The 26,868-nt window shown below is 39.0% G+C and overlaps 5 protein-coding genes across 10 annotated transcripts; 3 read left to right on the top strand and 2 right to left on the bottom strand.

Annotated features, from left to right (window-relative positions):
* Positions 1–1,324: 1,324 nt before the first annotated feature.
* On the bottom strand, positions 1,325–7,114 carry LOC140798124 (aspartic proteinase oryzasin-1-like). 4 transcript variants are annotated; one of them, XM_073151870.1, is made up of 14 exons: positions 6,948–7,114; positions 6,256–6,629; positions 6,099–6,159; positions 5,316–5,410; positions 5,092–5,204; positions 4,074–4,242; positions 3,908–3,947; positions 3,744–3,808; positions 2,613–2,726; positions 2,468–2,532; positions 2,200–2,356; positions 1,995–2,114; positions 1,673–1,761; positions 1,325–1,594 (listed from the first exon to the last, which is right to left on the bottom strand). In XM_073151870.1, exons 2-14 carry the CDS (start codon positions 6,619–6,621, stop codon positions 1,510–1,512), a joined length of 1,539 nt encoding a protein of 512 aa, XP_073007971.1. In that variant the 5' UTR covers positions 6,622–6,629; positions 6,948–7,114; the 3' UTR covers positions 1,325–1,509. The 4 variants fall into 4 exon arrangements, with proteins under 4 accessions (XP_073007971.1, XP_073007973.1, XP_073007972.1 ...); XM_073151872.1 differs by having other exon boundaries at positions 6,814–7,011; XM_073151871.1 differs by having other exon boundaries at positions 6,256–6,685; positions 6,948–7,007.
* Positions 7,115–10,640: 3,526 nt separating this feature from the next.
* Positions 10,641–18,736, top strand: LOC140797560 (uncharacterized). Of its 2 annotated transcripts, XM_073151115.1 has the most exons (11): positions 10,641–11,085; positions 11,716–11,759; positions 12,218–12,329; positions 12,413–12,539; positions 13,787–14,157; positions 14,275–14,484; positions 15,133–15,421; positions 15,487–15,766; positions 15,888–16,046; positions 17,446–17,931; positions 18,019–18,736. In XM_073151115.1, exons 1-11 carry the CDS (start codon positions 10,920–10,922, stop codon positions 18,289–18,291), a joined length of 2,517 nt encoding a protein of 838 aa, XP_073007216.1. In that variant the 5' UTR covers positions 10,641–10,919; the 3' UTR covers positions 18,292–18,736. The 2 variants fall into 2 exon arrangements, with proteins under 2 accessions (XP_073007216.1, XP_073007215.1); XM_073151114.1 differs by having other exon boundaries at positions 13,787–14,484.
* A 232-nt stretch (positions 18,737–18,968) lies between these two features.
* On the bottom strand, positions 18,969–19,930 carry LOC140797561 (chlorophyll a-b binding protein, chloroplastic-like). Its single transcript, XM_073151116.1, has one exon. The coding sequence runs from the start codon at positions 19,847–19,849 to the stop codon at positions 19,049–19,051; it is 801 nt and encodes a 266-aa protein (XP_073007217.1). The 5' UTR covers positions 19,850–19,930; the 3' UTR covers positions 18,969–19,048.
* Positions 19,931–20,533: 603 nt separating this feature from the next.
* LOC140797440 (major pollen allergen Ole e 10-like) lies at positions 20,534–21,869 on the top strand. The gene is made up of 4 exons (XM_073150864.1): positions 20,534–21,166; positions 21,241–21,269; positions 21,344–21,578; positions 21,668–21,869. The coding sequence occupies exons 1-4, from the start codon at positions 21,094–21,096 to the stop codon at positions 21,697–21,699; spliced, it is 369 nt and encodes a 122-aa protein (XP_073006965.1). The 5' UTR covers positions 20,534–21,093; the 3' UTR covers positions 21,700–21,869.
* A 152-nt stretch (positions 21,870–22,021) lies between these two features.
* On the top strand, positions 22,022–25,591 carry LOC140797437 (cold-regulated 413 inner membrane protein 1, chloroplastic-like). 2 transcript variants are annotated; one of them, XM_073150861.1, is made up of 6 exons: positions 22,022–22,670; positions 22,791–22,901; positions 24,261–24,356; positions 24,531–24,595; positions 24,693–24,762; positions 25,167–25,591. In XM_073150861.1, exons 1-6 carry the CDS (start codon positions 22,534–22,536, stop codon positions 25,330–25,332), a joined length of 645 nt encoding a protein of 214 aa, XP_073006962.1. In that variant the 5' UTR covers positions 22,022–22,533; the 3' UTR covers positions 25,333–25,591. The 2 variants fall into 2 exon arrangements, with proteins under 2 accessions (XP_073006962.1, XP_073006963.1); XM_073150862.1 differs by lacking the exons at positions 22,022–22,670; positions 22,791–22,901 and adding an exon at positions 23,322–23,490.
* The last annotated feature ends 1,277 nt before the right edge of the window (positions 25,592–26,868 follow it).

Raw genomic sequence — 26,868 nt, 5'->3', positions numbered from 1 at the left:
AGAATAATATTTTTATACCAGTTGCCTTCACTTGTAATTATCAAAAATAGTGTGTATGAAGACAAATTTGTTATTCAATAGAGCTTGTGGCCTAACAAGAGTACCCCTCTCTTCAATAGTCTTTTAAAAAAGACATCGCATTCCACCGCCACTGGTACTGGTAGAGAAGCATATCTATCCATCACTAATGGCAGGGAGTTTATGAGTTGAAGTGTTTGTAAGAATAAATTTCTTAATAAAAAATAAAATGAATTAAATGATTTAGCTTATTGTGTTTAATGATTTAAATAATTTGTGACTTATTTCTTTAGAACAAGCTCATATGTCTAATTTATGTATGGGATAGGAGTAGGTCCTATGTCTAGTCTATGATTAGTTTAGGAGATCTCTATCAATTAAAAAAATACAGCATGCAGATTAATTTTTAGCATTATTGCCACCAAGATTGAAAGATAAGTCTCATTCTTATAATTTAAGCTTACTTCAAGAAGTTATCCAAAGTAGTTTTGGACCTTTCTCTCTCCCTGTGGACATAAGCCACCAAGAATTTGGTCGTAGTTACTGCTCATGACCTGATGACAATTGACAACTACTGACGCCTTTCAATTATTTGTGGAGAAGGAGAGGAATTGAAATTGTTGGCATAAATTGCTTAGCTAATCTTAATGTGACACGTACGGCTATAGATCATAGAGGAACTATGGCGCAGCGTTTATTAGGAGTTAGGTGTACCTTGCAGTGGGAAATAAGCTGATCCTCTTGACTAATTTCGCAGCCCATCGCTGGTTCTAAATCTCTAATTAAATGTGTTCTAAGGTTTAAATACATATTAGCCCATTGGGTTTTGGCCTAAAACTTTAGCATCTACCTAGACTTTTATTTATTTTGCACCAAACTCTCACCCTAAGCTGACGAAGCCTACAAGTTGAAGTTGCGACTAACTAACGATACCAAATTTTGATACATTGAGAGTTCCGCAGAAAGGAATCTCATGTCTCATGTCTTGCATTCGCTGCCTCGCTTGACCAAGATCGCTAGACGTCATGTACTACTCATTGGGGTGATTGGATTTTTCTCATTTTAGGTACGATGGGCAACCTCATCATGTACGAATATATATATGTTTTCCATGTACCTTTTAACATAATGAAGATATCAAATGCCATGAATCCAAATCAGGGGTAAGGATTTTATTTTGGTTAGGCTTTAGTTTACTTGATGGGTTGGATTACTGAGATTATCCTGCCAATAGACCACGCGGTCCCTTTAAGCAAGAGAGAGACAGATCTTTTTTACCTTATTAGTGCACTATCCCTAAGTACACAGATCTATTATGAAGCAAAATATTCCATGAAGTATGAAAACACCACATATAGTACAACCACCTGCGCAGCAAAGTCTCAAGGTAACACAAAGCATCTTAAGCCAGTATCTATACACACATAACTGCTGTTGGCATGAGATACGAAAGTTTAGAACACAAGTTTCATTGGCTTAGTTAGCTCTCTCTTAAGCAGCCTCTGCAAACCCAACTCTTAAGTTACCGTAGTCGAAAACTGTGTGATAAACTCCCATGAAGACATCGCCCAAAATCCTGCACCAGTTTCGATTTAGTTAGAGATGTAATCATCCACCAGGCAACGAAAACAAGCTATTCTGGAGTGTGTATTACCAGAGAGGGCCCCGAGGAGGAGGGACATCCAAGGCCGTGAAGCCACTGATGCACTGTGCTGCAGCTCCCTCACCAACTTTGAGGATGTACTGCACAATTAAAAGAGGAAATTTTAATACAAAAAGGCACAGGGTAAGAAGATAGATGCAACCAATGGAATAATACTACTCAGATGATTAAAGGAGAAGTATTCTCATATCCGAATTCTTGCGGGCATTAGTTTAGCTAAGAGACCATTAAATACCCTTCCGACTTCTCAGGAAAGAAGTGAAAAAAGAGAGAAGATAGATGGACTAAGCAATCATAAGAGTGCAACATATACCTGTTCTGGTTTGAGTTCAAAGGTTTTGCCACCAATAGTGAATGAGACACCGGGCATGGAGGCGACACTATTACAGTCCACAGATGATTCTCCCATAGGACTAGGCAGTCGCTCACACAGCTGCAAAGTTATCTGAGTCATAATCCAACATGCAAAACCATGGCGTTGAACATGATATGAAGTCAAAATGAGCAAATAAGTCCACCTCATTGATGTAATTCAATATGCGGTCCTGAGTCTGGTTCTGCCTGAGTTGATTTTGCATCCAAACAACCGTCATCTCACAAACATTACACATACCATCCGTCAGACCACCATCAGATCTATCAACATTGTCATTCACCACACTCTCGATGCCCGTGCTGTATTAGATGATGTACATGTGAACAGTAATAAAAGAAAAGCCAAATAGTACAGGCCAATAATTCTGAAGAATATTTAAGTGTTTAACAGTGCTGTTGTTGCCTTCTAACCTAACAACATGAGTTCCATCAAAGGTACATAGGCCAATAGTAGAGCAGATCTTCTCCGGTTGACTCTGCAGAATAAACCAGGTCAGACAGACAATTGACACATCCAAACTGCAAAAGGATGGTCTTGTGTTCTACATGCACAAACCTCTGCCAGCAAGAGATCTAAAATTTGTTGTCCATATTCAGCAACAATTGCTTTGCACTCTTGACTAACAACCCCAGAAGCTCCAATTTGTTGATTTATCTGAGTAATTATGGTCTGCTCAAGGGAAATAAAGTATTTTAGACTTTAAGAGAATATGAAACTAATGAATCCTTTCAACAACAGGTGCACCAAGATCAGAATACTGATTATTAGGATATTGCGTTCAGACATAATGTGTAACCTGATATTGAAAGGGTGGAAACATTCTAACCAGGAAAAATTGGAAGAAGACTGGAAGAAAGAACTGAGAGGGTTAACCATTGAAAGGAACAAATGCAACTTCTCATGCATGCAGGATGCAGTATCCAAAACTAATTTATGAGGATGGTGAGTCCTGGTTATTACAATACTTAGCCAAATAAGATAAACTTATTTTGCATGACCACACCATTAGAGCAAACACCCGGGCACAGAGCAAGCAGCACGGAGACTTATAAAATAGGGAATTTTAACAAGAATTCATATAAGGATAAAGAAAAGGTAAGTCAATTATTAGAGTTATATAAGGACAAGTAAAGGGCAAGTCTTCAACTTCTATAGCCAAAAAAGTTCTTTCACATATTACCCCTTAAATGTTAAGGCTGGATGTTCCTCTCAAAAATCTACATGGTACATGCCAGGTCACCCACACTGTTGACATACACAAGCAGACATACAGAGAGAAATATATAGTCATAAAGGGCACCATAGTGTGCAAGATTCTTGCCAGTGTGAGGACTTGGGAAAAATGAAAAATCAACACTTGAACAGCCACATCTCAGATTCCCAGTTAAACAATAATCAGTTGGTTTTCATACGGGAAAACACAGAAGGTACACAATCACGGGATAGTAATGGAAACTAGAGAAAACAGAAAAACTTACAAAAATATACGCACTCATAAATTATTACAAGAAAAAGAAAAACCTAACTTTCGCTAGTCACCAGATAAGCAAAAAAGCCATTAACAATTGATGTTTTTGATCAGCTTTATGCATCACCTGACCTAAACATGCATACACAACAAGACCGACTCCTCTACTCTATGGACAGACACATATTAATAAAGAACAAAGAGTTGTTATATTATACCGTGGGACCCGCAATCAAAGAAGTTCCAGAATCCGCTATTGCTGCGCAACCTCCAGCACAAAATCCTAATGTAGAAACATTTCAACAAAAAATAATTTGAAGCATTGAGAAATGCGATGGGACAGAAGGGATAAGGAGTGTCTAAAACAGGAGTGATACAATACCAGAGGTCTGGCCACCAATAAGAACATCACCCATGCCAAACTGCAACACAGTAATTTTATGGAAAAAGGTTACTGTCGGTGACAGCATGGAAGTAGCTATAACTAAAACAAGTTCTATGGCGGCCAACCACCAATGTACCAGAAAAGTAAAAAACAAGAGACCGACCTGCCAATAACCTTTCTGAGTCACTGGAACATATGTATGGTTGCCCTTATAATGATTAGGATCAATGCCTCCAAACACAATTTCACCTCCCTCCCCTTCATCTGAATGTCGATTAAACCAGAAAGAGAATACAGGTTCTTTCACAAGTCCTTGATTAACCATGCTGTACCTGCAAAAATAATTATTCATCAGCAACAACCTTGACCTTGCTCTAACAAAAATAAGATATAATCAACATGTTGAGGGTCTTGAAATATCTATAATGAAACATGGTATAATAGATGGTAGCTACATGCAATAAGAAAACAATCCCAGTAACTGAACTTCAAAGGGTCCCTATTCTTCCGACCAACAGGAAGGTTCAGAGAAAGAACAATATAGGGGAGCAAAGACTACCTCCCACAAATGCAGGGTATGGGAAGGACAAGATTGAATGCAATAAATGCATTTTCTTTTGCATGATAGAATGCTAAACCAACAATGACATTAGTTTCTTGTTAGGCAAGAAAGATCTTGAGGCTGTTCCAGAGATGGTAGTGTTATATTGTCCAAGATCTCAATATTGCACTATCTTATACCAGCTAACTTCTATAATTAACTCAGTTTATGTCAGTTTCCATGGAAATTCAGTGGCACAAAAATGTACTCCACAGTTTGGCAAAATTTTGCAATACCTAAACAAATCTATATTATCAAATGATATTATTATCATTCTCCAAAATGTTCATGTGGAAAAGGCTGATCGTGTGAGATTTTTGACACCCTATACTGCATATAGCCATTAATCTTCATTTTAGATCAAGATTTGCATTAGAATGGTCTAAATTGCATCTCTATCTATCAAGATGTCCACACTATGGTAAAAGGATAACAGGCAAGCCCAAGGCAAATAACACAAACAATAATCATAATCATAACAACATACAAAACTAAAAATAACACTTGGTACCCTTGTGCTGTAATACTCTATTAACCTCACAAATCAGTAACTATGATTGGTTATGATGGGCTAGCATACCATACAGGAACTGCATTTCCAACTGAAATTTCTTTAAATCCAAGTCCAAGAATGCCATCAAATTTCGCCACCATAAAAGTGACACTCGGTTCCCTTGTTGCTTCAATGAAGTCCTATGGAAATAATTTACAGATATTGACATATACCTCAGTGAGATAAGGATAATTAGGAGTGAACCAAATTACTGAATCAGCCTAAGATATAACAACAGTAGAATTACAGACCTGATCTTTTACCACTAGGTCACCAACTGTAACATGGTCTTGACTAAAATAGCCCGAAATCGCTCCAGTGCCATAGTGAATGGCTGCAGATTTTCCTGGTGAACACAAACAAATAAACGAACTTTGAGAACATACTAGTAGATTAAGGTCTCGTCAGGCTGAGAAGCTTTTGGATGCATCTTAGAAAGAAGTTAAACTCATGCATTTGATGAAATAGAAGACGGCATATCTGTTAAAAGAAAAGATAGAAAACCATTTGACATTATCTTATGCCCTCTATTCATGAAACATACAAAAGGTAATAGTAATACATAAGAAAAAAGAAACTATCAGCAAGGGCACATAGTTCATAAAAACATAAATTCAACAAGAGCATGTGCAGAACTACAACACTCAAACTAGGCAACTATCAACATCAAAAGTATTCTCTAGAAGCTGAAGGTAGGAAGGTTGGTAGTGAATATAAAAAGGAATGACTTATGATAACTTGCTTGTATCTAATATTTGTGCATCAGGGCTAATAAGCAATAGTCAGGATGTCTTTACCTTGGTTTCTAAAACGATAACTCAACTGTACTATAGCGAAATTCCATTTGTCCTAATGGACCACTCTACTTGTGCGATCAGTCACCCATACACATATTAAGGTGCCGACATCATTCTATCAAACATACGCTTTGCAGGACTATCTTTTAGATCACGCTGTCGACGAGCTTTACAGTTACTTTCTAATGAGATCAATCAAATACACACACACACACACACAAAGAAGCAGAGGCAAACCGTTCTTCTTATAGGTGCTCGATCGGCTTGACTTATACTTGGCGTGGAAAAAGCAAGCAATCTGCATCCAAAATAAAAATCAAGGTCAATTCAACAATGCAAAAAACATCCAAGATACATATTTCCAAACTTTATCCGGGAGAGAAAAATAGTTTACCGAGAAGTAGCACTTGGCAGAAGGAACCCAAAGGTTCGAGCTACCAGTATCAAAGATCACAGTAAACTTCTGCGGCGGGGAGCCGATCCCAATCTCCCCAAAGTACTGAGCATTCATGTAGTTCTTGAGCGAGACGATGTCAGTATCCTCCCCATTCTGCAGACCACCTCGGAGCCCATATCTCCTCGCCATCAAAGGATTCCTGTCCTTCGCCTCAAGCCTGGCCGCAATCCGGCTGTTCTCATCGATCGGCTTCTTCTTTAGCCCGATTCTGACCAATTCATCGCAAGATGCCGGAAGGAACGCTTGAAGCAAGAGGATCGAGATGAGAAGAGTGACCGCAAGAGCTCCCCGCTGCATTTCCATAGTGATACCTAGAAGAATACAGCGACCCGGATCAACGAATGCGGAAACCTAGAATTTGCAAACCCTATCGGGTAGAAAAAAAAATCCAAAAGTCCAGAAAAAATGTTAAAAAAAAATCCCACCAACTTGATATTAGACAAAAAAAAATAAAGAAGAAGAAGAAGAAAATAGAACGAAGAACGAGAATCTAACTGAAGCCAACAAATCTTCCGAATGAACGCTTAAAATCACCAAAAAAGAGTTCGCAGCCGATAAAAAATTGGTTCACCGATCAGCTATTCCCGATCGAGGAGAGGAGAAAGGGCAAAGAAAGAACTGAGACCAACCTCGAAGAAGAGAGAGGGAAGTCGTTGGAGGAAGAAACGAAGCAAAACTACCATTCCGAGCACTGAAAGCTCAGCATCCAGTCTAATAGAAATATATATAGTCGAGTCGACGGCGACTTTGTCTATAGATTCGCTATGAACCGTCCGATCTTTACCTGATTGATCTCAGCCCCTCGATGTTTATATCCGGGGGTTATGAAGGCTCCGCTCTCGCGTTATTCACACCTTAGGATCGTACCCGACGACGACACGCTACATACCATAATGCAAGCTACGGCCGGATTAGCCGGGCCCACTATTTCGATTAGTGGGTCAATTGTTATCCAAAGATGCTTCGGTGTACATAATAAATAAAGGATCCTGTACAAATCCAGCTGCAGGAATTACGGCCAAATCGCCCCCTACTGCTGCGAAGTCCTACCATCGTGGATAGTTAAATTGGAGGGGTGCTCGGAGACTGAAAGCGACTTTCGTGTCATGACACGTGGACGATTGCATGAGGTGGTGTGGTAATCTTACGAGGGATCCTGGTTACGTGTAGAGGAAGTAATACCTTGCTTTTGAGGATGCTGCCACGTTGAATTTACCACTTCCCGGAAGTAGACCGCATTTGCTTGCACGCAAGTGGACGTCACCATCGTGCGACTTGGCACGAACAGTATTCCGGATAAGTTGTCGGACCAAATTCAACCATCCAACTCCAAGGATTCATCGGATTAAGAGGGAAGAATTAACTCTTTAGTTAGTCTAACTGGTATTCTTATGGTTATAATATAAAAGTTTATGCTGTTGGGGTCGATAGTTTTTATTTTTATTTTTATTGGGGTTGATAGTTGAACGCTTGAACTTATCTGACGGGCTAATAAAGTGAATAAAATAACTCCATTGGATCTCTCAAACATTATACCAGACTATTATAAAAGAGTCATTGCTTCATCGTGATATCCACGAGCTGTTCTCAAATAGATATCGACGAGACTCGCGAGGGAGTTCCACGGAATGGGATGTTGATTAGTAATATTATTTGACGTAACGCAATGCGTTATAATTCTTTTTTAATTTTTTGTCGTTATTAATTAATTAGAGAGAGAATGGAAAATAGATGTTCTTATTCCTTGCAATTAAAGAAATAGGGCACAGGCCGTCAAGATCTTTAATAAATGCATAATTCAAGGTGTTGTTTATAAATTTCTCTAAATTTTATTACATACCAATTCTTACAGACATTTTTTAGAATTCTTATTTTTATTCGAATGTCTATTATGCCTACACTCTCTACTTGTATTGTCACCGCTACTATCCTCAAATTTTTTAAATAGGAATAACAATCGGTTTAGATTATTCAAGTTTCGATCGAATTAGAATAATACAAACATAAATATAATAAGTTTATTAATTAGGCTGGAATTTCTAAATAGCAATGCAAATAATTTTTTTTCTCATTATAAACGGACTAAATAAATTATAAAACGAATAAATTGAGTTATAAATAAATATAAACGAGTTAAATTGATTGGGATAATAAATATAAATACGACTTATTTAATAAATGGCTTAGACAGTATTAATTATTTGTAATCTGAATCTAATTATATTAAACATAATTTTATTTAAAGGTCAGGTTATCAGTTATAGTACCGAATATTATTAAAGTATCAGATTATTGAGTTGGTCAACTTTTGCCACCCTCTTATTACTCAAACAAAGATTAATTATTTATTGGAAAAAAAAAACTTTTGCCACCCCTCTTACAATTATGCCTGTCAGTCTGTCACACCACCGAGTTCACACAAGTCCACGGCACTCTCGTCAAGCTCGGACTAATCCACCACGCCCTCTTCTCCACCCGGCTCACCGCATTCTACGCCGCATCCACCTCCACGGCAGTCTACCTGGCACCTATTCGACCTCGATCCCAAGCCAAACACCTTCGTCTACAATGGTACGATTCGTTCCCACCTCCAAAACCACCAGCCGGAGCTTGCTTTGGCCTTTTTTCCTTCAAATGGTTGGTAATGGAGCAGAGCCCAATTCACGCACCTTCCCCTTTGTTCTCAAGGCCTGCTCGACCCTAAAGGCCGTAGAACAAGGGAGACAGGTTCATGGACTGGTGTTTAAAACTTGGGTTGGACGCGGATTTGTATGTGAGGAATTCTTTCGTTCAGTTGTATTGTACTGTTGGGTTACTATCTGCTGCTCAGAAACTGTTTGATGGAATGTCTCGAAGGGATGCTATATCTTGGAATACAATGATTTCTAGGTCTAGGTTGGTAAATAATACAGGGAGATGTTTGATCAGATACCTGAGAGAAGTGTGGTCTCGTGGAACTGTTTGATTGATGGGTATGTGAAATGCGGTTCATTGGAAGCTGCAGTGGAGTTATTTAACCTGCCTACCTGCAAAATATTCAGTTACATGGAACACGATGATCGGTGGTTATTGTAGGTCTGGTATGATGGAGGAGGCCTGTAGTGTTTAGTCAGATGCCAATAGAGATGAAGGATTTCTCCAGCTTTGTAGCAATGATTGATGGGTACTCGAGAGGTGGTAGTTACGACGAGGTTTTGGAGCTCTTCAATGAGACGCTTGTGAGTGTGTTGCCGGCTTGTTCTCATCTAGGAGCACTTGAACAAGGTCAATGGATCCATGAGTATCTTGGCAGGTGTAGTTTAAGATTGGATGTTGTGTTAGGGAAGGCTCTGTTTGATATGTATGCAAAGTGTGGGAGAATGGGATGAGGCTCTTGTTGTGTTCAATGGCGTGGAAAATAGGGACATTGGAGCATGGAACTCCATGATTGCAAATCTTGGCCTCCATGGTTATGATAAAGATGCTCTGAGATTCTTCTTCAAGATGTCGGGTTCAGTAATGGTCACAGACGAGATCACTTTTCCAAGTGTTCTCAGTGCATGCCAACATTCCGGTCTAGTTGAGGAAGGCCGCAGATGCTTTAACCTCATGATTGAGGCATACGATATAGCACCAAAAACTGAACATTATGGATGCACCAATTAGTTTAATCTTTTTTCTCTTATATTCCAAAATCCCCCACCAAATTCTCTTAAAACTTTAGTTAATAGGCAACGAAGTGTGGCTCACTACTATGGTACCATCTATAGTTGCGTGATGCCATTCAGCGAGTTAGTTGTTGTATAAACATCATCAATAGATCAATCATGGTCACAATGAGGGAAATTTTAAAAATTAGGGCCTTTGTCAGGTACTCCAATTGACTATAGCAATGGATCTCAAGTAACCTGTTAACCAACTCCGACTCTACTAATATAGCTAAATACAAGAAACCTTTTTATGAATAAGTTGCGTACCCTGCCACAAGTCCCGGTCGATGCTCATTTATCCCACTATTCCGGTGCTCTTCGTAAAGATTAGACATACATTTGGCACAGATTAATTTCTAAGCACAGTTTAATCTTAATTTTATCTGGAGTTGGGCATAGGATCGATAAATCTCGATCATTTTAAGAACCCTAGCGTGGTGAATCTTAAACTGTTTTAAAAAGGGAAAGCCTTGATGAAAGACTTGGATCCATTACTCGTTATTGTTTAAATCCAACAAAAAAGAAAAAAAAATCCAAGGCCCCATAATTATTGTCATCATTACACGTATGACACGATCTTTTAAGGCGTGGCGTAAATTTCGTTTTTAGCATGTAATCGGAAAGAATTAAGAACTCGAATCCAAATCGTTATTATATAATTGGAAAGGATTTCTGCTGCTGGATTATAACACAAGGTTACCTCCTAGCCTCCTACTGCACCACATATCTCAAAGCGCGTTATACAACGGTTGAGAAAGAGAGGGAGAGAGAGAGGAGGGTTTTGTTTTGTTTTTTTGGCCGCCAAAGCAAGTAGACGCTTCTTCTTCTCTTCTTCTATTGCGAGACGAGAGCTAGTGAGCAACGAAGGAGGAGGAGGAAGAAGAGGGGTTTCCCTATCCTCTTAAGGGAAAGATGAACGGCGGTGGCGTCGGCGGAGGTGGGCCGATTCCGGCGGCGGCGCGAAAACTTGTGAGGATCGTGAAGGAGATCGTTAACTGTCCGGAGGCGGAGATCTACGCGGCGCTCAAGGATTGCAACATGGATCCCGACGAGGCGGTGCATAGGCTCCTATCCGAAGGTGACCTCTCTCTCTCTTTCCCCTTTCCCCCCTTTTCTGGATGGTGTTTCTTTGAATCTGTTTGGAAGGGTAGGTAAACTAGGAGAAATTGTTGTAAAGGTGGGATCTTGGCAGGTTATTTGGTATGGTTTGGCAGGGAAGAGGTAATGGGTAGAGTGGCATTATTTATCAGACAAATTAACCGAGGATTTCTTCTTGGTGGATTTTTATCTTACGGATGCTTATTTCGTGGATCGAAGGTACTTTGGTGTAAGTCGTGGTATATATGGACTATTAGAGCTGCAGTATGTCACAACTGACTTTTTGTTTCTATAAGTTTCCATGGACTACAAGGTGAATGCTGTCTTAGTTAGTCTGTAGTTGAGAGATTTGTAGACTATGCCTCTTCTTACAGAAAAGCGAGATTATTCTAATATGACTAGATAAACATTGTACTCGAGGATACCCACTTGCCTTTAGATATGTGGAGAAATTGTAGGTTGCTCATCTACCCAATTCGAGTAGCTTCGCGTCAGTACAAGCCTATAAGGCTTGCTCACTGTTTGTAGCCTAGAGTTGAGGAATATGTTAACTTCCATAATCGCTCTTTTGATAGTCCTATATCTGACTTTGAATTTATTAACTGCGCAGATACTTTTTGTGAAGTAAAGAGCAAGCGAGAAAAGAAAAAAGAGGTGAGTCAAATTTATATATTTGTATGGTGGTTTTGAGTCTTTTGACACATTTTTTTTAACCTCTCGAGATGATTTGTCATAGATTCCATATTCGTAAATCTTTTATGTTTTAATACTTTCTTTGATGTTTCTGTGTGCGAATACTAATACATCTGGATTTATTATTTATGGTGAAGTTTTTTTTTTATACTGTGCATATATGTTGTCTTTATGGAGTCTTTTATCTATTCAATCTCTTCTGTGGCTCTATAACCCTATATGTTATGTTGCTTCAATAATTCTTTTGTAATTACTCTGACGACTAAGATTGCTTTCTGCTGTTAATTATTTTGTGTTCCAATTGGTGACCTAGCCTAAATCTAATACTTTTATTATGCGACTTTCAAAACATGAGTTAAAGTTCAATTTAATGTCCTCATGGAAAGAATTAAACTCACTAATTTTTGACATACTTGTAGATAAAGGAGAACCCAGAACCTAGACCACGTGCAGTGAGTAACGCCATTCGCGGAACTAAGGGTGGTACAGATCGCAATAGCCGTAGTAATTCTTTTCAGTCCAGCTCCAGTGGTAAGCATACGAGTAATTGAACTTATTCCAAATGATTACAGCATATGGATTATTGTCTTAACATTCTTTATGCATTCCATCAGATCATCCAGTTTCTCGTGTTAAAACTGCACACAAGAGAGAAAACGAGGCAAATTCTCTTCCCACATCATCAATCTTGGGACCTGGCAAGGGAGCAGCAAATCCCAATCAAAATCCAACCGCTCTGAGGCAATTATTTCTAATCCTTTCAACATGCTTCCAGAGTTTGAAAATTTGAATGCCTATTGCCTGGATGGACTGTATCTGTTTCCGTTGAACCAACTACTCAGTTAAATTTCCATAATAAAGTCTAGTTTTACAACTCTGAAAGATGCTGTTTTGCTATTGCCCTGTTTCCGATTTGACATCACTATATTGAATGCATGCATCTTTCAATTAATGTTGAGATTTCTTTCCGATCGTTTATGCTAGTTTCTTATTTATTTAACTCAATCCAGTGAACCCTATTAGGCTGGATGAAATTATTTTTGGATTTGCAAAAGTGTTGAATGGATGAAATTATTTTCATGCATTTAGTGAATAATCTGATTGTATTTACTTTTCCTTTTAATCTTCCAATAGCGCAATTATGAAAGGTTTTTTTTAATTTTTTTAATTTTTTAATTTTAATTTTAATTTTTATCGTGAACCTTTTCTCTTTGGATCATGTACAGACTGATTATAATCTTCCATATGATGGTCAGTAAATATTACCAGCTGCATGAAAACTAACTTTGCCATATTATATTGGTTCTTTATTGTGGTGCATTTAAATGCTAAAACATTGAGACGCTCTAATGTTGAGGTTGTATTATCTTTTTGACATTATCATTTATCAATAGGAAGTACTTTGGGATAAATGTTGTTTGAAAAGATGAACAACTGGTTTTTCAGGTGTGAGATAATATAATATACTCCTTGTTGCTGATGTACATAAACCAAATGTGCATTATCTGATAGAAATGTAACTGGTTGTTAGGTGAGTTTTAGGAATTCATTTTATATTCTTTTAAGTCTTAAAAATTACATGGTTAAGAACAAAATCTTCATTTGAAAGAAACAATGACGAGCACCAATTGTATCAACCTGGTTATGGCATTTATCTTCCATTAATCTGCCCAGTTGGTTTTGTAAATGTATCTACCAGCTTTATTTTGTTATTAATTTTCAAAACCATTAAGAGTACTACATTGGGCATTATTGGCATGCCAAGCTATGCCAGTTAAAGCTGGCAATCGTTGTTTCAACTTGTCTTATTTGAAGATGGCGGGCAAAAAAACTAGAATTGATTCCCTATTCTTATCTTGTTTAAACCATTTGACTTGCATCCTTCCTTTCTAAAGTAACTTTTGTTTTACTTTGCAATGTAATGCTTGGAAAGATGATTGTTTACTTAATGCTTACTTATGTGTTTCTTTTTTTTTAAATTACTGTAGTGCTGTTTCATGCAAAATGCTGTCAGCTGATAAGGTAGCTGACGGCAGATCCATGCCTTTGCAACCTTCATCTGGATTTCAGCCCAATTGGTCAGGGATGGCAGGCCATCTCTCAATGGCTGACATCGTAAAGATGGGTAGGCCTCAAGGAAAATCATCTAGCGCTTATACTATGGCAAGTGACAGATCTTACACTCTGCAAACTTCAGCTACATCAAACTTGTCAAACCATAGTTTCCAACAGCCTTCAAGCACAGATTTGCTGTTGGAGCTGGATAGGGAAATGGCTGCTTCTCAAGGTCCCGTTTCACACAACATATGTACTAGTCACGATACTAACATTGGTGATGACCAACATACATCTCTTAATGGTCAGTCTCTAGCTGACGAGGCACTTGCAGAAAGGGGATCAACTTTGCCAGAAACATCTGGTTCCTCTTCCTTAAATGTTGAACCATCAGAATCATCTACTTTACTTATTGATGCAGTTAACCCGCATGGAAATTCTCACTTAGATGAAGCACAAGAAATGGAGGAAAATGTTAAGGCATCATTAGCAAAGTCCATTAGATCATCATCTGCCTCTGACAGACAAATAGAACAGGAAGTTTTGGGAAACAGTTCTAACTGGAGTGAAGATTTATCGAAGAACATGAATGGTTACCAGTCTCAAAGGGATCACTTTGAGAATGATGAAGGTAATATTAACGGTAATACTTTCTTTCTTTCTTTCTTTTGTGTATCTGTTTAACATCATTGTTTTAATTTGATTTTCATGTGAAATTGGACTTTGTTCATCTACGCATTACTTCATTTTTGTCTAGCTTTTTCATGTCAGTTTTTTTGCAGGATTACAATTACAAAGATAATATTTGTATACTTTCAAAATCCTCTGAAAAGATTGGTAAAACCATTCTTGCTTTTAAACTTTTGATGATAAAATAGTACATCTTTGTTGTTTCAATAAGCAGATGTTAGGCTTTTCTTTTGTTTGTTGATCCTTGGTGTGTATGTTAGTTTGTTATCCCAGTCTTGTAAGGTGAAATTTTAAGGTAGTCTCATGTCTTTATCTGAAAAGTTTGCTTTAATTGAGCAAAAGTATATAAAGTATAGGAGGCATAATCAGTTGACATAATGCATTTTTTCAATTTTAACAAATGAGGGAGTTCTTGTAGCTGATATTTCTGGTTAATGGTTATAGTACCATTTTAACCAATACTTTTGATTTGGTTGAACATACAGAATGACTTTTGTAGTACAGGATACTGGTATACTCATGAGCTATGCATTGTGTTTAAGCTTTTCCATTTATATTCTTCTCTTCATGACTATGCCGTCATTTTCAGTTGAGGATGTCCATGTGGATGTATCGGCTGCTGCAGCAAATTTCCAGCAACTAAGTCTACATGAGGAAGAGCTAGGAACAACCAAATCTGCTGAAGATAATCCAGCAGTGATCATACCTAATCATCTGCAAGTTACAAATGCAGAATGTGCACATTTGAGCTTTGGTAGTTTCGCATCTGGTACCTTCTCTGGATCTTTTGTGGCAAAGCCCATGAAAGACAGTTTGGAGGGGGGCCCAGTTTCAAATGATTCTTCTTCAGTTGATCAATTAGGTGCAACTCATGCAAGGTACCTGCTTCTCCCCCCAAAAGTTGGTTATTGATTGTTTTTTAAAATGCCTATTTTAATTGCAGAAATCATGAGTATTACGACAATGGGCAAGTAAGCCCTCCGTCAAATGAGAGTGTTGCTACTAGAAGTGGCACGAACACGGAGAATCTTGATATGCCTTTGGTTTCACAGCCCGATATTACGGGAACTGATACACTGGACTCTACACATGGGTTTCAGTTTAACTTGCCATCGGTCTCAGGTTATGCATTTTCGAACGCTACACTGCCGAATGCTGCAGAGTACACTTATACGCAAGGAAATGTGCAATTGCAGAATCTTTCTCCTTTCTCAAGTGTAATGGTAATTCATATTCCTTCTTTCAGATTTCTTACCACAATTACCCATTCATATCAGTCACAATTGTATAAACTGACACGGTAGGTGTTGTTTCTTACATTTCCTTTGGATTTCCTCTCTGCAGCAAGCGAACCCCTTGCAAAGTAGCTTAGTGGCACCAAGCATTTCTACACTTCAAGACTTTGACCATGCTTTCTCACCATTTCGTACTACCCAGTCGATGCCTACAAAATATAGCATGGCTGCGTCATCTATCGATGGGTCAATCATTTCCATGCAAGAGGTACCCATGAAACTTCTTGAACCATATAGACTACAAATGTATATATTTCCTACTTTTTAGTTGCTCGATATGCATCATCTTGGTCACGTGATGTTTGAGTTCAGTTGAAAGTTGAAAACTGTCTATATAATTTTTTTAAGTCATGTAGTGTTGCATTATATTCTAATTTCTCCTCCAATTGGAAGTTGCCACTGGTCTGGGATAAAGATTGTTAGCAACCTGAAGTTTACTAACATGTTACCGACTTGATTGTGCTAGCAAGTCCAAGGATTGTGCTTGTTGGTACAGCTTGCATTATGGGCTTCTTTGTAGTGTACTTCATGAATTTGGCTTGAGAGTGGATTTAGCTAATGCAAGTTTTCATCTAGTTACTATTGTTTGTTTATCAATAAGTTGAAGCTGTTCCCAACATTATGTGGGTGGTTAGTTGTCAAGTCAAATTTAAGTCTCTTTGAGGAATCGATGAAACTTCAAGACCTATCATGAGATAGATGCCAAGTGTGTGGAAGCTTTATTAAATTTGTGGCACAATCTGATAAGGCAAAGAGAGGGAAGTTTGCCATCAATACATGGGCTAGCACACTGTTTTTACCTTCTCAATTTTGCTTTTGTTCAAAGTAGGAGCAACCCTCTAAAGTTCATAAGAGTTCAGATGTCATTCTATGGTTGAAACTTGGAAGTCTTGCGGCAATCCACAAATATAGTATACAGGACTCTGTCCAAGACTGCATGCACTTTGCCAAAGATGTGGTATAATAACTTGGCTTATGTAAAACCCACCTCGTTAACCAGAAACAGTATGTAAGCTGCTTTGACTCATTTGGCCCCAACAGATTGTCTATTTGAGTCATCGAAATTTACAAATATTTGTGCATTTATCTAATATCTGGACCTATTGGGTGGTGGCGTCATATTCAAATGACTCACTAATTTGGATGAAATATGACACTAATTATTGAATTTGCAATTAGCTGCAGTGGTTGGGTTCAAATATTATATTATAAAATCAATGTAATATAGTATATGCATCCACAGACCAGAGGAATGCATTGCCAATCCGACATCTCTGGTTGGTATAAAAAAAAGGAACTGGCCGGTGAGGTAAGTTGTTAAGGTCTTAGTCCTGCATGAGTTTGACCAGGGCTAGGCAAGTTTTTACCTCTGAAGTTTAAACTCTATGGTGACATTTCTAAACTGTGGCACCAAGAAAAATGTACAGAACGAGAGGAGGGAAGGCCTAGTTTGCTTGTTACTCACTGGATAGAGATGTAACCATGAGGACTTGCGAATAATATTTTATTTTGACTCATGCTATGGAATCAAACTCTTCCCAGCATGTGACCTTGAAGATCAAACTGTCCTATATTGCATTCTTCTGAAAATTTGTTTTTGTTTGCAGACTCTGAAGCCAGGAGTGTTCTCCCACTCTCCGACGACTCAAACCCTTCCTAGCACCAGCATTCCAACAGGTCCTCCACTTCCTCAACATCTACCTGTTCACCATTATTCTCAACCAACCATGCCTTTAGGGCCCTTTGCCAACATGATTAGCTACCCATTTCTGCCCCAAAGTTACACCTACTTGCCATCTGCTGCTTTCCAGCAACCATACTCGAGCAATGGCCTTTTCCACCAATCTACAGCTGCAGTACCCAGTTCTGGCATAAAATATACGCTACCACAGTACAAAAGCAGCATTCCTGATGCAAATTTACCTCAGGTTTCTTCAGTTGTCTCTGGTTATGGTGGCTTTGAAAGTTCAACTAACGTTCCTGTAAGTCTAGGCCTAAATCAGGGTACTGCCTCCTCCGGCACAACTTTTGGGTTTGAGGAAGCTCTGAGGTCTCAGTACAAAGATGCTAGTCATTACATGTCTCTTCAGCAGGTAATATTATTTTACCTGCTCTTTTCCAACAACTTATGATTACTCATGATTAATATTCACTGACTATTTGTTGATTATTGTTGTTAGAGTGATAACCCTGCTTTGTGGGTTCAAGGAGCTGGTTCTAGAACAGTTTCAGCACTTCCGACTAGCAATTTAAATGGCTATCAAGGGCAGCAAATCAGTAGCCTTCGCCTGGCACAGCAGCCTTTGCCAATCAGTGCTCTGGGATACCCAAGCTTCTACCATTCACAGACAGGGGTGGGACAGGAACATCAAAATCCTAAAGAAGCAAACTTAAACGGTCCTCAGACTACACCTTCTCAGCTATCTCGCCACACCTGGCAAAACAGCTACTAACCACCCGTCTCCAGCTTGTCATGATTTCAAGGAGTTTCATCTCCAGAGTTTTCTGGTTATAACTATGAGTTTAACGTACTTTTGCTTGATCAAATTTGAAGAGAAGCAGAGTCCTACTCTTACTGCTGTTTAGAGTATTGAGAGGTACATCTACATTTGGAATGTGTGTTAACGTATCCCACGTCTGGGACTAGTATCATCTCTGCCTCCATTTATTTGCTCGCAAGTAGCTGTTAAACTCTCTAACAAGTATTGCTTCCTTATTCTCCAAACTCAACGTCCCATAGCACACGCAGTTTTTGGCTGTTATTTACAAGTGAATGTTTTACTCTACGAGTTTGCCATCGTTCGTCACTTGTTCTAATAGAAATGAACTATTCACACAAAGTTATTACTGTGAAGTTGTCTTCATATAACTGTGCTGTAAACTGATCTACTTGTGTTATCTAATCTTGCTAAAGCAGTTAATTTATCTTACGTCTTTGTTTGTACATTTAACTGCTGGATTGTTTGGCTGGCTGGCCGCCAGGTACCGACTGCAGAAGTAGCTAAACTGCGTAGTTCTCAAAATTTTCTTTTGTTCTTCTCAAACTTATACTGCTAGGAGTATAAAACGTGGGTATTCATCAACAGTGTCACTTATAAGATTAGTGTATATTCCAGAAGACACAGAAAGATATTAAAAGGAACGATTAAAAGTATTGTTGCAATGCTAATAGTACAAACTCCATTCTTTTACACAGAGAACCTAATTTGCTCACTTTCCTGGGACAAAGTTTGTAGCATAAGACCAAGCATTGTTGTTAACCGGATCGGCGAGGTGGTCGGCCAGGTTCTCCAAGGGTCCCTTGCCTGTCACTATAGCCTGAACAAAGAATCCAAACATAGAGAACATCGCCAACCTTCCATTCTTGATCTCCTTCACTTTCAGCTCGGCGAACGCCTCCGGGTCGTCGGCAAGGCCAAGTGGGTCGAAACTACCGCCGGGGTATAATGGGTCGGTTATCTCGCCGAGCGGTCCACCCGCAACCCGATAACCCTCAACAGCACCCATTAATATTACTTGACAAGCCCAGATAGCCAATATACTTTGTGCATGCACTAAGCTAGGATTGCCCAAGTAGTCCAGACCACCCTCACTAAAGATCTGAGCACCGGCCTTGAACCACACTGCCTCGCCGAATTTTACGCCGTTGCGCGCGAGGAGCTCCGGGAAGACGCAGCCGAGCGCCCCGAGCATCGCCCACCGGCAGTGGATCACCTCGAGCTCGCGGTTCTTGGCGAAGGTCTCGGGGTCGGCGGAGAGGCCTGCGGTGTCCCAGCCGTAGTCACCGGGGAATTCACCGGTGAGGTACGATGGGGCCTCGCCAGAGAATGGGCCGAGGTACTTGACGCGGTCCGGGCCGTACCACGGGCTGCCGGACGAGACGGTCTTGGGCTTTGCGGCGGTCTTGCGCATGGTGACACGGCCGTCGCCGAGGATCTCGGAGGCGGCGGGCGCTAGCTTGACCGCCTTGCCGGCGAGGGAGGGGGAGGAGAGGGCCATGATCGATGCCATCGGAGAGAATTCGGAAGGTAAGAGTGGAGTAGGAGCAGATGAGCTAGTCGTGGATGGTTTGATGAAACAAAGAGTAGGGGTGTGGAGTGTTTTATGATGAGGAGAGGGATTGGTGTAGTTATCTGAAAAAAATCTGTATCTTGAAGTTGATTGGTGGATGGGGTTTGAGGTCGTACAGGTGGCATCTTGTGAGCCATAAGTTAGCATGGCTATGGTTGGAATCTCCACGACGACTCGTGATTGGAAGTGCTTGATTTTTGTTAACTAAAGGTGCGGTTCCGAGATAGAACGATATCTTTATATATATATAAATATGTGAGCATTTGGGTTGCTCCAAACACTAATTGCTGCACTCTGAAACGTTCTCATATAACCTATTAACGCTTCCAATAATTTCCAGATCGTTACTAATTGTTATTATTTTCTATTATAATTGATGGTTTGGGTGTCATAAATGCTATATTATAATTAGTAAAACGGCTGCTTACTGAAAGGATTCTCTGCAGCTCCAACTGTAAGAAATTTCCAGATACTCGGCAGTCCACCGTTGGCTCACGCTTGTTCTTATAAATCTTTTTATCTTTCTACTAAGAAATTGTTGCAAAAGCTGCACTTGGCGATTAAAAGGACGACTTTTTCCTTTGGATTAAAGAGATAACTTTACAGCAAGGAGCGAAGTGGAATAAGAGTGCAGCAGCCTTTTGTTTTTTGTTTTTTTCCCTCAATTATATTTTGCTGAGTATAACTAGTAAGTATCAAGGGAGGTCATTAACATGTATGTACACATGAAATACAACATGTACATGATAAGTCTCATACGTGATTAGGTTCTCTGAGTACAATAAGATATCTCAGGTTAAAACACTTTTTTAATTAGCTCGGTACGTATCTTCTTTTGCCTTTATGAAGTTAAGCCAACTTAACTAATGTTTTAGGCTAATTAATTAGAAATAGTTAAGCACGCTTTTGTCTTCTTGCGACTCATCATCTTCCTCCCATGGCGACTGTTGGATCCCCATAATTGACCCGTTATTCTATTTCAACCTGCTCTCGACTCCCCTCCGCTTACCAGATTTACCCACCACCTCCGCGCCAAGAATATAGCCGTTGTATTTGCCGTTTCACTTCCTCTTCCCCACTTTATAAAATCCCACCATTCTCCATTCTCCCCTACCATCTCTCTCTCTCTCTAATCTTTCATCTTTCTACTCCTCCTGATTACCATTTCACAAGGATTTTTACCAATGGCCAGACAAGTACTCCCCACCAAGTTGGCCTACTCTTTTGCTCTGCTACTACTCTGTCTAGTCTTCTCAGGTACTAAATGCTCTCTTAGTCTCTCCTGTCATGGAGTTTCCACTTGATCATATAATCATCTCACTCGTTTGCAGGGAAAACCATGAAGTTGGTGCAGGCACAGGTAAAAACATCTCCATCTCTTATTATAACAAAAGCGGAAAAAGAAGAAAAAGAAATTTACTCCTTTGATTGCAGAAAACTTGGTGTGTGGCGAAGCCATCCTCGGATGATGCGACTCTGCTTGAGAACTTGAACTACGCTTGCTCTCAGGTGGACTGCAGTGTACTGCAGAAAGGCTGCCCTTGCTTCTACCCAGATAACCTCATCTCCCATGCTTCCATCGCCATGAACCTATACTACCAGTCCAGGGGCAGGAACTTCTGGAACTGCTACTTTAAGAACTCCGGATTGATCGTCCTGACCGACCCAAGTGAGTCCTTGAATCCATCAAAACACTCCGATAGGACCCAATTCGATTTAGTACTGTTGCTAATCGTTGCCCCATTGTTGCTGTGGCAGGTTATGGCAGCTGTGTTTATGCGTGTAGTTGAAGAAGAGCAGGGCAGATGGAAGGCAGTAGATTTCAGAGCTTGGAGTAGGATAGATGGAAAACTTCGTTAAATTTGTCTAGAAAATTGTGTCGTCTTTCGTGCTCTACGAACAAATTAATGTCGCTTATGCTTATATGATATAATGATATCATGGCCTTATTTATCACAAACTTATCGGTGGATCTCTGCAAAGCTCCAATTTTTCTTTCTCCAGAGACTATTTTGTACGAGTAGTCTAGTCTACTAATTTAGTGAAAATGATATTATTTAAAGAATAATATTTTATTGAGAGAAAAAAAACCACACCGCAACTGTCACAATCATCCTACATGAACCATCTTCCGTGTTCTAATAAATATAATTTTGTTTTAATAGAATATTTCTCCCTTAATATTTTTTCCTATATTACAAAAATAATAGTATATATCCACAAAATGATGGTAAATAAGAGATCCAAAGAATTATTATTATTTTTTTCCAGAAATCCTGTATGATTGTATCAGATCTAACCTTTTTTCTTTTCGAGACTCTCTAACTCATAAATTTTCCCTAAATTTCAGCAGAAGAGAAAAGGAACAAAAAAAAAAGAGTAAGAAAAAGGATCTGAACTAGGGAGAGTTCCAGAGACACAGTCAAATCTTGGTGACGAAATCCACGGTAAAATAGACACGAAATCAGCGCTATTCCGAAAAGGGTGCTCCACGTGCACATACATCAATCGTCACATTTCGCCTTCGTCGCTCGTCTCTTCCCTCTTCCGCTTTCCTGATCCCACTTCATCACTCTCCGTTTCTATAATTACCCCAATCGAAGCTAGAGCGGAGAGCAGCAACGATGTCCACTCTTCAATTCACTCTCCTCTCCCACTCTTTCCCACATTCTATTCCCCATCCAAAGCTCAGACATGACGCTCCCAGACATTCTCTTCTCCATGGTATCACCACGACCGGTACAGCGCCCAATTCTCTTAGGTAATGTACATGGAACTGCTTGAAACCCATTATTCTAGCCTCAAAATCCTCCCTTTACGTTTTGGTTTTGTTCTGGAGGAGTTTTTTCTCATATGGGTCGGTGCTATTTTAAGCTCACAGGGTTGTTTTGCCCGAGAGATCTTTGAGGAAGAGAGGCCGGGGAGCTGTCTGCTTTGCCGCTCCACCGGTCACTGCGGTGACGCTGCAGTGGGTCTCTGCAGTTTCCGCTGCGTGAGTTTTCGTGAACTTTTGAGCTCTGATCTCTGTACCTTCTTGCTTTCCTCTTTGTTGTGGTTCGAACTTTATGCCATTGTTCTGTTTGATGTAATGCCTCAAAAAGATTTAAATGGAGAAACATAAGCAAGGGATATGTGATTGTTTATACAAGGAGCTTATTAATAACCCTTTTTTTTAGAGGTTAATCTTGTGTGCATGTTAAAGGGACACGCTTCACTTTTTACTTAAAGGTTATATTTGAGGTTTGACATATGCGACTGAAATCTAGTTTGCTGAAGATTTCATCTCTTATTTCCGTAAGGTTATATTTGAGGTTTGACACATCTATTGGAATACAATCCACTCAAAAGTTTACCTCTATAGGTTGAAGCCCTGTAACCTATATCAACCCTTTTCACTTTCACTCTTTTTCCAATGACCCACGTTTTGTTGTCTGGGTACTCATAGGAAAAATTGGAGGAAAAACTTAGAGAGAGTGACTGACCATGCAGCATCTTGTCCCCTTCCACATGTAATCCACCATGTCAATCGAACCCTTGCTTGCAATACGGGTGGCCTGTACCATCTCAGTGGAGGATGAAAGGTATGGAGCTGATTGGTTGGAAGTAGATTATTTTCTTTTTCTTTTTCTTTTTTCTTTTTTCTTTGGAAGAGTATGTATCGTGGGAATTTTTTCCTGCAAAAAGGTCTCTAGAAAGTCTTCAAGAAATATTTCCTACTTGACAAGATTTTCTTGAGGAACTCTGAATTTTCATGAGTTTTGCATTGCTTTGTGCAAACGGGCCCTTACATTGGAAAATCTGCCAAAGTATAATTTAGCACGCCCCTTAGTGTCTTCTATACCTTGTTGATTGCCATAATGCCATGTCAATTTTTTAAGAACTAGGAAATGCTCACTCTGTGTTAAAATGTGCTTGCTCAAGTGGTGTCCCTATCACCTCTTGAGATTGACGGTTGTTGGATTTTTTTACCATTATATATATATATATATATATATATTCTTTTTTCCAGAAAGTTGACGTAATATCAAGCCAGCTTTCCGTTATTATTGGCTTGGGTACAGGCTGAATTATCCATTGGTTATGGTTGCTCTTTTAAACATTTTTATACAAGATACTGCAGTTAATTAGATGGTGATCTCAAGGATTACAGGGTCTCCAAACTTACTTAGCATCTGTTATTTTACCTTATTCTGCCTTGCTACACAGTTATATAGAAATATGAAAATTGATACGCAGAATGATCTTCTAGTGTAACATAACTGAAACCTTATGCATATTTTTATGCTAGAATAACTGAGTGCATCTATGTATATGATTTAAGACTTCTCTAGTGACTCTTTTTTTTCCGCAGAGTTCTGATGCTTGCCAAAGGCACAGCCATCCAGAAATCATTTCTTGTTCCACTGGTTGCTCTGCAAGCTCCCGAAAGTATCATATCATGGATCAAGTGAGAAGAAAATTTGCTTAACTAAATCGTACAGCTTACACTAAAAGAATTTGTATCTCAGATTAGTTTAGAAAGAAAAAAGAAAAAATATTCTGTGATAATCCAAATTTGGTTCCTAGATGTGAAAGTAAGCTTCTCCACATTACCTGGTTATAATGCGCTGCTTATTCTCAGGGGTGAATATGGTATGTGGACTGCTTTCCTGGCACTTCTGGTTCGTCTATTCTACTTCATTCCAGGTATGCTTGACGGGTAACAATTAACTTCAGATTTTGGCCATTTTCTGCTCAAATTTCATGTACTGAGTATCAATATGTATTCTCCTAAATGTTAAAGGTGAATTGGATCTTCCCTTCTTGACAATGCTGCTTGTGATCGTAGCTCCATATCAAGCATTGACCCTAAGGTTGGTACATGCTAAACCATGAGTAATACTCTATCCTTCTATTATGGAACTTCAACTTGTTTTATGGAAATATTTGTGCTATCATGCTATACTTTGACTGCTATCAGCATCGTTAATACTCATTAGGAAACCTGTCTTCAATTTTTTTAAAGAATTAAAATGAAAGGTGTATATTTTCTTACCTTCCTATTGTAAAGAAGTCACTTGAAAATGGTCCAAATCAATTCTATGATGATGAACTCTACTAAAATAAACCTTGAAAGTATTGGTTTCAGGGAACGGTGAAAACTAGTGAAAATCAGATGCAACAAGAGCTTCCATTGAATTGGCATATACATTTACCATTCAATCAAACATCTAAATTCATGCCTCACATTGCTGCCTTTTTTCTTCTTCATAAACAGAGGAACTCAAGGTGGTGCAATTGTTTCCTTGGCCATAGCTGGATATTTAGCTTTCCAACATTTCTCTAGGGTGGGAAGCTTGCGAAGGGCATTTGATCAAGGAGCCATCGTTGCAACCTTGGGCATCATATGCATCGCGCTTGTGCCCTGCTTCTTCCTATTCTGATTTTGGTTGGACCTGGAAGACCTCTACTGAAGCAGGCAGTAAATGGTGCAGTTAAAGAAGACATCAATAATGCAATGTTCTTACCTATTTACCTTAGATAATATGTACCCGGAATAAGCAGGATACTGCTTGATATAGTTTCATGTTATCAAGATGCTTTCTCCCGCGGTAATATTTCCTGGACTTCTTACTTCATTGTATGAGTCGGATCGTGCTTTTCTTTCTGCCAGCAGTTCTAATAAAATATATTTTACCAGTATTATTACTTGACAGCAAAAAAATATTTATCTTTATGTAATCTTTCCGTCATCTCTCTCTCTCTCTCTCTCTCTCTCTCTCTCTTACGACTTGTCATCACATTGAGCATGGATGTCTCTCTAAATTTGCATTGTTTGTAGTGTCTCCCTCCTTTGAATGGGAACATGCACTTGCTATGATAAAGAAATAGCTAGACATAAGATACTAATGTTTGATATAGGTAAATCAAACATGAGAAATGTTTTATCTCTGTTACTGACGTGCCAGGACAGCAAGAAATGCACCAAACGGAGGCAATAGGCACGAAGAATGATTGCTTTAATTCAACTATGGCTTGTTCCGATCACTACATAAAACTCCATTTAAATGGCCCTTGACTCCTTGAGCCCTTACCATCAATGCTAAGCATGGTTGATAATTTTGATCTAAGGGAGATCTAGCCCAAGCAAAAGAAACACGATGCTGAATGGCACAACTGACGTCGGCTCGAATAACAAAAAATCCTTATATAGAAGAAGAATAAAAGGAAATCCACTTAAAAAATTCCTCTACGATTGAATGAATCCTCCCTCCCGTAGATTTGTCATAGCCATTAATTGCTTTAATAGCATAGCTACAGTCACTCTAGAATCATTTGATAGTTCTGTCCGATATCTTAATGAGCTCCTTGATGCCTTGAAGGACCATTGTAGCTTCACCGTTATTTGAAGTGAAAAAAATGTCTTCCATTGATAAAATTAATGGATAATTTTATTTAATATTATTTAATTTTAACTGTTAGATTAGAAGGAAAAAATAATAATAATTTTTATTGAATCATTTGTAGCTCTGCTTTTGGTATACGTACTTAGTTTAAACTCAATAATGTATTAAAAAGAAAAATCACAAGCTTAATAAAATAAATCTCAAACCACCAAGTATATATCCATCCTAGGAGAAATCAAAGGACGGAAGGTAAACTGAATTTTAAGGTAACTTATTCAGTTTTATAGAATGAAATCAAAAAGACTCGATCGTGGATCGTGGATCGTGGTCGCCTAACAAGCAGTTGAAGAAGGACAAAATGTAGGTGGGCGTTTTTAAGTTGAGGTAGTTCATATCTACCGTACCATCACATCCTTGATTGCTTTCATATGTGATTGATGGAGACGAAGTGAGTGGGTCATAAGACTTTCTTCAGCCTTTGTAGATACACGAACCCTAAATAAACTACCGTCTATTTCCTCCCACAGAGACCTCTCATTTATTTTTTATTTTTTTTTGTAGTATATTAACCCT

Source organism: Typha latifolia, chromosome 11 (assembly GCF_019914945.1).
Source record: "Typha latifolia isolate L0001 chromosome 11, TyphaL0001v2, whole genome shotgun sequence".
Classification (NCBI taxonomy): Eukaryota; Viridiplantae; Streptophyta; class Magnoliopsida; order Poales; family Typhaceae; genus Typha; species Typha latifolia.
Note: the sequence above shows the minus strand (reverse complement) of the source record. Positions and strands in the feature narration are given on the sequence as shown.

What these genes read in the sequence shown, in the direction of transcription:
- LOC140798124 (XM_073151870.1), bottom strand. Translation starts at nt 6,621, where the DNA reads ATGGAAATGCAGCGGGGAGCTCTTGCGGTCACTCTTCTCATCTCGATC. An exon ending in TATTGAATTACATCAATGAG is followed by an intron (nt 2,115 to 2,199) that starts GTGGACTTATTT and finishes ATAACTTTGCAG; the next exon opens with CTGTGTGAGCGACTGCCTAG. An exon ending in TTGAACTCAAACCAGAACAG is followed by an intron (nt 1,762 to 1,994) that starts GTATATGTTGCA and finishes TTAATTGTGCAG; the next exon opens with TACATCCTCAAAGTTGGTGA.
- LOC140797560 (XM_073151114.1), top strand. Translation starts at nt 10,920, where the DNA reads ATGAACGGCGGTGGCGTCGGCGGAGGTGGGCCGATTCCGGCGGCGGCG. An exon ending in CAATCATTTCCATGCAAGAG is followed by an intron (nt 16,047 to 17,445) that starts GTACCCATGAAA and finishes TTTTGTTTGCAG; the next exon opens with ACTCTGAAGCCAGGAGTGTT. An exon ending in ATTACATGTCTCTTCAGCAG is followed by an intron (nt 17,932 to 18,018) that starts GTAATATTATTT and finishes TATTGTTGTTAG; the next exon opens with AGTGATAACCCTGCTTTGTG.
- LOC140797561 (XM_073151116.1), bottom strand. Translation starts at nt 19,849, where the DNA reads ATGGCATCGATCATGGCCCTCTCCTCCCCCTCCCTCGCCGGCAAGGCG.
- LOC140797440 (XM_073150864.1), top strand. Translation starts at nt 21,094, where the DNA reads ATGGCCAGACAAGTACTCCCCACCAAGTTGGCCTACTCTTTTGCTCTG. An exon ending in TGAAGTTGGTGCAGGCACAG is followed by an intron (nt 21,270 to 21,343) that starts GTAAAAACATCT and finishes CTTTGATTGCAG; the next exon opens with AAAACTTGGTGTGTGGCGAA. An exon ending in GATCGTCCTGACCGACCCAA is followed by an intron (nt 21,579 to 21,667) that starts GTGAGTCCTTGA and finishes TTGCTGTGGCAG; the next exon opens with GTTATGGCAGCTGTGTTTAT.
- LOC140797437 (XM_073150861.1), top strand. Translation starts at nt 22,534, where the DNA reads ATGTCCACTCTTCAATTCACTCTCCTCTCCCACTCTTTCCCACATTCT. An exon ending in ACAGCGCCCAATTCTCTTAG is followed by an intron (nt 22,671 to 22,790) that starts GTAATGTACATG and finishes TTAAGCTCACAG; the next exon opens with GGTTGTTTTGCCCGAGAGAT. An exon ending in GTCTCTGCAGTTTCCGCTGC is followed by an intron (nt 22,902 to 24,260) that starts GTGAGTTTTCGT and finishes TTTTTTCCGCAG; the next exon opens with AGTTCTGATGCTTGCCAAAG.